The sequence below is a fragment of the Chiloscyllium plagiosum genome, chromosome 7 (assembly GCF_004010195.1).
Source record: "Chiloscyllium plagiosum isolate BGI_BamShark_2017 chromosome 7, ASM401019v2, whole genome shotgun sequence".
NCBI classification, from domain to species: domain Eukaryota; kingdom Metazoa; phylum Chordata; class Chondrichthyes; order Orectolobiformes; family Hemiscylliidae; genus Chiloscyllium; species Chiloscyllium plagiosum.
In genome coordinates this window covers 18,574,628-18,583,642 of record NC_057716.1, presented here as the reverse complement: position 1 = coordinate 18,583,642, position 9,015 = coordinate 18,574,628, and the positions used below count along the sequence as shown (strand labels likewise).

Genomic DNA, 9,015 nt, shown 5'->3' with positions numbered 1-9,015 from the left:
CTAAGGTCCGGACTCGCTGTTCGAGAGTCCGGACCTGATCCACGGCCGATTGCGCTGTGGTTTCGGAGGTCACGGCCTTTAGCTCCGCCTCTCCGACTCGGCACCCGATTTCTTTAATGTCTCGGTCGTGCTTTTGCAGCGCGGCCGAGAGTGAGTCCCATCGACTTCGGGATTCTTCAATAAAAGCGTCGATCTTTGCATCCAGTTTGGAGATGATTTCCACGAGGCTCGCCACCGTAGATAAGTCCCCCGGGGCGGCTGTGGCCGCCTCTGCTGCAGCTGGAGAGGGTGGGGGAGGGGTTCCTGCTTGCTGAGAGCTACGGGCTCCCTTCCCTTTAGTCATTTTTACTAAAAATTAGATTGTTTAAATTTAATACTAAGCAACTAATTAAATTAAACAGCTATTTTAAATGATTTGGTGAGTGTGGTGGGGGTGGGTGGCCCACTTTGCCCAAGTCTTGGGAGGAGCACTGTAGACTCAGACTTGCTGGGTCGCCGCCATCTTGGATCCCCCATTTGTTTGCATTTATGCACATGCGCTGTAAGTGAGCCTTAGTTTGCCCTGCAGCTCACTCCTTTCTGATATCTTCCTCTATCCTAGATAACCATCCAATCCAATTATTCTTAATTTATAAATCACTGAGTCACACAGCACAGAAACAGACCCTTCAGTCCAACCAATCCATGCCAAACAAAATCCCAAATGAAACTAGTCCCACCTGCCTGTTCCTGGCCCATATCTCTCCATACCTTTCTTATTCATGCATGTACCTAAGTGTCTTTTAAACATTGTAACTATGCCTGCATTCATTACGTATTAAGGAAGCTCGTTCCACAAGCTAACCACCCTCTTGTCCAAATCAACACAACATCCTGGCTAAGAGCCAATTGTATTTTGTATTTTTCCTATTCTTGCGTTATCACTTTTCTTGGCAGATCATTACAATCCATTAAAAATCCATTTTAAATGTTCTAGTGGTGTGATTTCCCTTGAGTACAGTCTGTTCTGATATAACGCGATAGTTCAGTTCCCATACGATCCCGTGTTATAAGAACCAGAACCAACTGTAATTGTCCAGGTTCATCATATATACCCAATTGAATAATAACAAATGTTAAATTTCACTTGCCTTACTACAGTCTGCTAGAAGCATTGGTTTCTGGGTGCATGAGTGACCACATTCAGTGGTCCTGGTCTCTTGCGACACTTGTTGTCCACTGTAATAGACATTGGACTGGAAGGATTCACCATCGGTCAAAAAAAGGGAATGTTCTTGTCCTGCTGCTATATCCCACACACGGACACCCTCTGGAAACTGCATGAGGAAAATATTTGAGTCAGTTTATTTGTTTTCATAATGGCTAAATTCTACATCAATGTTCAACAGTAGCCTAGTCTCTTTAAATGTAATTCAATGTTTTTCTCCTCTCCTCTAAGCACTGATACTTACAGGTGTGTAGTTACATGGACAACTGCTCCTAATATAAAGCACTTTAACCTAGGAAGACATCTCAAGATGAAAGATAGTAGAGAAAACCAGCTTTTGTGTAAAAGTCTGAAAGGATTAATACTGGAGGGCTTTAAGCACCACCCATTATGATGTTATACAGGCTTGTTGGGAGAATAGCTGAGAATCTCTGAAGAGTAAGACCTACTGTCCAGTTCCTCCTCATAAGTTTTTGTAATATCTATCATATCAATATAACTTGTACCTAACTCACAATAAACTATATCATTAGGAAAGCAGCTTCTCGTTAACTATCAAGTATTTTAGATTAGATTAGATTACTTACAGTGTGGAAACAGGCCCTTCGGCCCAACAAGTCCACACCGCCCCGCCGAAGCGCAACCCACCCATACCCCTACATGTACCCCTTACTAACACTAGGGGCAATTTAGCATGGCCAATTCACCTGACCTGCACATCTTTGGACTGTGGGAGGAAACCGGAGCACCCGGAGGAAACCCATGCAGACCCACGGTGGCACAGTGGTTAGCACTGCTGCCTCACAGCATGAGGCATCTCGTCAAAGAGATGAAGTTTCATGAATATCTTGTTACAACTACTTGGAAATTTGGATTATAATGCAAAGCCTGAAATTTGATTTGTATTTCTATGTTGTGTACATTAAGAAGGGAGGTCTGGTGTTAGTTTCATTTTAGATTTGAGATTGGTGCTGTCCTGCTTCAAGTTTATTGATGCAGGCATTTTGAATGAGGGGTTTTATAACCTTGGAGTACAGCTTGAGGTGAACAGTTCAGTGTTTAGAGGGAGAACAAAGGAGAAGGAATGCCAAGTGGCTTCAGAGAAAAATATCCAGAATTAGAAAATTGTTGGAAGTTGAGGGTATAGAAAATCCAAGTTTGCTCTGGAAGTATTTAGAAGCGAGAAACTTATAACAGGTATGTCAACTGAACAAGGAAATGTGAAGTGGACACAGGATGACGCTTCACTGAGGTTTGAGTATCTGTGAGGTTGTTGTTGAGGGTAAAAAGGTTGAATCTTTACTTCTGACATGGACTGTTTGCTGACTGCGTGCTCATTCAGGAACACGCATGTGCACAGTCCCACACACAATACGTCACCACGTAAACTTTACATATTGTGTCATGCAGCACAAATTGTGAAGAGACCAGGCTGAGAGATGCCATAAGCTGCCAAGAGACCAGGCTGGGACCTACCACACTGTGCGGGAACACCAGCTGAGACCCACTGAGGGACTAAGTTGGAGGGGGCGGGGAAGGAACAAAAGAGGAGACCGAATGAACTTTGATTGGAGTGTCCTACTCTGCCACCGTCTTGACCAGAAGTTGTAGGAAGGATATTATTAAACTGGAGAGGGCTCAGAAAAGATTTACCAGGAAGTCGCTAGGAAAGGAGGCTTTGAGTTATACCGATAGAATGGGACTTCTTTCATTGGAGTGCAGGAGGTTGAAGGGTAACCTTATAAAAGTCTATTATATCATGAAAGGCCCAAATAAGGTGAATAGCTAAGGTCTTTTCCTGAAGGTGGGCGAGTTTAAAATTGAGGGCATATTTTTTAAGGTGAGAGGAGAAAGATTTTAAAAAGGACAGGAGGGGCAACCTTTTTACACAGGGAGTAGTTAGTGTGTGGAATGAACTGTAGAGGACATGGTGATACAGATACAGTTTCAATGTTTAAAAGATATTTGGATAAGTAGATAAAAAGGAAAGGTTTGGACAGAAATGGACTAAACACAGGCAAGAGGGACTAGTTTAATTTGGGAACATGGTTGGCTTGTACTAGTTGGACCGAAAGGTCTGTTTCTATGCTGTGTGAATCTATGACTCTAAATGCACAAGTGCAGTACTGTGCATGCACTGTGATTTTGAACAGGGTTCAGTGGTGGGGTGAGGGGATGGTGGAGGCAGGCAGAGAGGGGACAAGGGAAGAAATTCCTGGAGTGAGAAGGGAAGAGGTCCCAGTACTGTGAGCAGTTTTGGTTAATGAAAAGATGTGATTGAACAGGAGGGATGCACCAGGAGATTGCCTGAGTTGGAGTATTTCAGACTAAAGGAAGGCTGGATAACTTTGGGTTGTCTTCTTTAAAGCAGAGAAGGCTGAGGGTGACCTGATTGAAGGGCATGGACAAGGTAGATAGGAAGTAGCTGTTCCCCTTAGTTGAAAGATCAAGCATGAAGACACATAATTTTAGGGTGGAAGGGAGGAGGTTTAGAGGGAATTGAGGGAATTTTTTTCATCCAGAGGGCAATGGGAATCTGGAAACTTGGGAGGGCTGTAAAGATGGGAAACTTCACAATCTTTAAAGTACATGGATGAGCACTTGAATTTCATAGCGTTCAAGGATCGGGGCTGAATGTTGGATAGTGAGGTTAGTGTAGATCGGTCAGCACAAACTTGATGGGCAGAAGCACCTCTTCTGTGTTGTATGATACTCTGACTCTATGATTGTTTCAAATAGCTCTTCTATGGTGTGAAATAGCTTATTTTTCTTTTGTGTAAAATATGTTTTATTCTTTAGTAAAACGTACATTAGCAGCTTCTTATTCAGTGACTATCATGGTTGTCATTTTTTAAAATCGATTTTGTGTTTATTTTTGAATTCATTTTTTTTAGTTCTATCTTTTTCAATCAAAATAGGCTTCATTTTGGGATTTGGCTTGTCCTGGATTATGATCAGTTGAGGTTGGAACATATACCAGATCAAGGTCCGCCTGTAGATCCCACACTAACAGAAGTCAGCAGCAGCAAACCAAACTCAAGAGGAGCAACCTTCAATAACGTGCTGGTCAGTAGTGACAACTGCTCACAGAACGAGGTCAAGTGCCAAACCTACATGCCTGTTTTGGGAAAAGTGACCAAAAGTTTGGGGAGTGACAAGTAGAAAGTTGAGGTGGGAGATGCAGAAGTCGAGTGACTGGGGTAGGGGAGTTGCTGATTGTAGGATCAAGATAATTGAATGTCCCATCAATGAAGGGAGAGTGTAGAAGTAAGGGATACAGAAAAAAGAATCTGAAACTGCTAGAAAAGATTCAGTGTTCAGGTGAGTAAGGCCATCAAAATTAGTGGATTAGCACAAATATTTTTAATACCATCTGTCTGGAGACAGGAAACCAGTGCAAATCAACAAGGGTGAAGGTGATGGACAACTGGGAGTAAGTGAGGGACTGCATTGGTCTCCATCATTCAGCATTTATGGGTGGTTAAAACCATGGAATGCTTATTTCAGATTTTGACAGTTGACAATAGGACTGGATATTTTTGATCATCCTATTCTAAATGTGAGGTGCTGCATTTTGGAAAAGCAAATAAGAGCAGGACTTATACACTTAATCGTAAGGTCCCGAGGAGTGTTGCTGAACAAAGAGACCTTGAAGTGCAGGTTCATAGTTCCTTGATAGTGGAGTCGCAGGTAGGTAGAATAGTGAAGAAGGCATTTGGTATGCTTTCCTTTATTGGTCAGAGTATTGAGTATAAGAGTTGAGAGGTCATGTTGCAGCTGCACAGGACATTGGTTAGGCCACTTTTGGAATATTGTGTGCAATTCTGGTCTCCTTCCTATCGCAAGGATGTTGTGAAACTTGAAAGGGTTCAGAAAAGGTTTACGACGATGTTGCTAAGGTTGGAAGATTTGAGCTATAAGGAGAGGCTGAATAGGATGGGGCTGTTTTCCCTGGAGTGTCGGAGGTTAAGGGGTGACCTTATTGAGGTTTATAAAATGATGAGGGGCATGGATAGGATAAATAGACAAGGTCTTTTCCCTGATGTGGGGGAGTCCAGAACTCGAGGGCATAGGTTGAGGTGAGAGTGGAAAGATATACAAGGGACCTAAGGGTCAACTTTTTCGCACAGAGGGTGATGCATGTATGGAATGAGCTGCCAGAAGAAGTGGCGGAGACTGGTACAATTACAGCATTTAAAAGGCGCCTGGATGGATATTTGAATAGGAAGGGTTTAGAGAGTATGGGCCAAGTGCTGGCAAATGGGACTTGTTTAGTTAGGATATCTGGTTGGCATGGACAAGTTGGATCAAAGGGTCTGTTTCTATCTCTATGATGCCAAGACACCTCTGGTGCAGATGAGACTTGAACCCACTTCCACAGCATCGCAACACTAGGAGTATGCTTCATTCCTTCATTCACGTTAATTCCATCTGACTCGGGAACTCTTTCACCACTGAGTCTAAAAGTTGTAGGTACAGGCTCCTTTATAGAGACTTTAGTCCATGTTCTTGGATGACACTTCGCTGCTGTACTTTCACAGATGCCATCTTTCAGATGCAATATTAACCTGATGCCCAGTGTGGGTAAATGTAAAACTTCCCATACCATGATGTTGAAGAAAAGTAGGGAAGGCTTCCTCTTGTCCTGGCCAGTATTTAACCATCAATCATGATTTATCATGTAGCTCATAATTCAGAAAGTATGAAATCAAATTTAATTTGTGATTTTAAAAATATCTGGAAATCAGATGTACTGGTTATTGTTATGAAGGTATAGAGGTCCTGTACCTTTAAGAGAGTTGAAAAGTTAGCAAGGCCTACCTGACACAGCAGGTTCTGAACAAGGTAACAATATAACATTTGGTCGAAACAGCTGTGTTACCATGAGACAAAAGCAAATTAAAATTTGGCCAATCAGTTTAAATTATGCCCCAAGTTAGCAAAATCCAATCGAGTTTGAATTTAGTATTTTGATAATATTAAAACCAATGAAACGATCCGATGTTTTGGGGTATAGAGTCAGACATTTTTGAACAGTTGAGGGAGAACTGCCAAGCCACCAACAAGTACTGACTGCCAACAGAACAGCTCTCTGAGCTATAAGAAGTTTGCGCAGCAGAACATCGAAAAGACGATGAGGAAAATCTACAGAGGAAGATACAAAGAGAAGATTCAACAGCTGACTGGTTTTGAAAGTTGAGTTTTTTTATCAGACTAGTATTGTAGAGTGGGAGGTAAAAGATTGGTTTAACAGAAAGGAGTTATAAATAGTTGTTGGTTTTAATATTCTGTTGGACTTCAAGAATAACGTTGTTAATTTTTACTTTAAATAGTGACTTCTGGGATAAGTCTTTGCCTCTCAAATTTTAACAGATTACAACACTATGTGAATATTTTCTGTGTGGCTGTTTCAAATTAGATTTAGATTAGATTCCCTGCAGTGTGGAAACAGGCCCTTCAGCCCAACAAGTCCACACCGACCCTCTGAAGAGCAACCCACACAGACCCATTGCCCTCTGACTAATGTACCTAACACTACAGGCAATTTAGCATAGCCAATTCACCGCGCCGTTTTAAATTAGCAGAGGGATTTACCCCGTGTCATAACAACATTATTCTGTGCTGGGCAGTTACTAGCCTCCAGTAAGAAATAAAGAACATATTAACTTGTCATTCGCTGCAGCCCAAAAAGGAATCTTTATTCTGAAAGTGTGCACTCTGTAAGAACCTGAAACAAATCTGAGCAAGCCTATCCAACTGACTGATGACTCACCCTTAAAGGAACACTGTTCCAACATAACATACTCTAACTATAATACACAACATTGGTAAGTGACCAGTACTGACATTTTTATAAAACCCATCTGCTTCCCAAACATTCTTTTTAGTGGAGAAAATGTACCAACCTTACCCAGTATGGCTTATGCATGACTCCAGAGCTATGTCAAGACCTCTGAAATGGAGTTTTAGCAATAGATCAACTGATGTAAGGTGCATTATTGAAAACAAAGCAGTAAAGACTGAAAAAACCTTGCAGCTAGTCCACAATCCCCTCAGATTGTCACTCAGACAGGTGGATTTGATAGCAAATGGGTCAACAGTACTGACTGACTACCTGCAGTCTGATGGGATAAATAGTATCCCTGGATATTTATTGGTGTGAGCCTATCACTTCCTAGACCAACCTACAGCATCAAAAAATATGCCACTTTCTAATGTCCATGTCCCCTTTTTTTTATTCACACATGGGACGTGGGCATTGCTGGCAGGCCATGATTTTTGCGCGTCCCTAGTTGTGTTTGAGAAGGTGGTGGTGAGCTGCCTTCTTGAACTGCTGCAGTCCATATGCTGTTAGTTGATCTACAATGCCATTAGGGAGGAATTCTAGGATTTTGACCCAGCTACAGCAAAGGAACGGCAATATATTTCAAGTCAGGGTAGGGAATAGTTGAAGGGAAACTCGAATGTGGTGGTGTCCCATAAATCTGGTGCCCTTGCCCTTCTAAATGGAAGTGGTCATGGATTTGGTAGTTTCTGTTTAAGGATCTTTGGTGAACTACTGCAATGCATCTTGTAGATTGTACACATTGCTGCTGCTGCTGTTGCTACTGAATTTCAGTGTGGAGGGAGTGGATGCTTAAGACCATAAGACCATAAGACATAGGAATGGAAGTAAGGCCATTCAGCTCATTGAGTCCACTCCGCCATTCAATCATGGCTGATGGGCATTTCAACTCCACTTACCCGCATTCTCCCCGTAGCCCTTAATTCCTTGTGACATCAAGAATTTATTAATCTCTGCCTTGAAGACATTTAGCGTCTCGGCCTCCACTGCACTCCGTGGCAATGAATTCCACAGGCCCACCACTCTCTGGCTGAAGAAATGTCTCCGCATTTCTGTTCTGAATTTATCCCCTCTAATTCTAAGGCTGTGTCCATGGGTCCTAGTTTCCTCGCCTAACAGAAACAATTTCCTAGCGTCCACCCTTTCCAAGCCATGCATTATCTTGTAAGTTTCTATTAGATCTCCCCTTAATCTTCTAAACTCCAATGAATACAATCCCAGGATCCTCAGCCATTCCTCGTATGTTAGACCTACCATTCCAGGGATCATCCGTGTGAATCTCCGCTGGACACGCTCCAGTGCCAGTATGTCTTTCCTGAGGTGTGGGGACTAAAACTGGACACAGTAGTCCAAATGGGGCCTAACCAGAATTTTATAAAGTCTCAGTAGCACAACGGTGCTTTTATATTCCAACCCTCTTGAGATATTGCTAGGGGGGTTTAAACTAATTTGGCTGGGGGATGGGATCCGGACTTGTAGTCCAGCAAGTAGGCTAGCTGTTTGTCAGGATGTCCAAGAATGTAGGGAGGCTGTGAAGAAGGGACTACTTGCGGACACAGAGATGGGTTCAAGTGCGTATACTTCAACGCAAGGAGTATCAGAAATAAAGTGGGTGAACTTAAGGCATGGATCGGTACCTGGGACTACGATGTTGTGGCCATCACGGAAACGTGGATAGAAGAGGGACAGGAATGGTTGTTGGAGGTTCCTGGTTACAGATGTTTCAGTAAGATTAGGGAGGGTGATAAAAAAGCAGGAGGGGTGGCGTTGCTAATTAGAAATGGTATAACGGCTGCAGAAAGGCAGTTCGAGGGGGATCTGCCTTTGGAGGTAGTATGGGCTGAAGTCAGAAATAGGAAAGGTGCAGTCACCTTGTTGGGAGTTTACTATAGAACCCCCAATAGCAGCGGAGATGTGGAGAAACAGATTGGGAAACAGATTTTGGAAAGGTGCAGAAGCCACA

General features: G+C 42.7%; 1 protein-coding gene across 6 annotated transcripts in view; it reads right to left on the bottom strand.

The window, feature by feature from the left end:
• Positions 1-9,015, bottom strand: part of als2b (alsin Rho guanine nucleotide exchange factor ALS2 b) — a 123,708-nt gene that overhangs the window by 70,648 nt on the left and 44,045 nt on the right. For all 6 annotated transcript variants that reach the window (XM_043693128.1, XM_043693127.1, XM_043693130.1 and 3 more), the window contains one exon: positions 1,131-1,316. In XM_043693128.1, the coding sequence (XP_043549063.1) occupies positions 1,131-1,316 (186 nt within the window). The remainder of the gene's footprint in view (positions 1-1,130; positions 1,317-9,015) is intronic.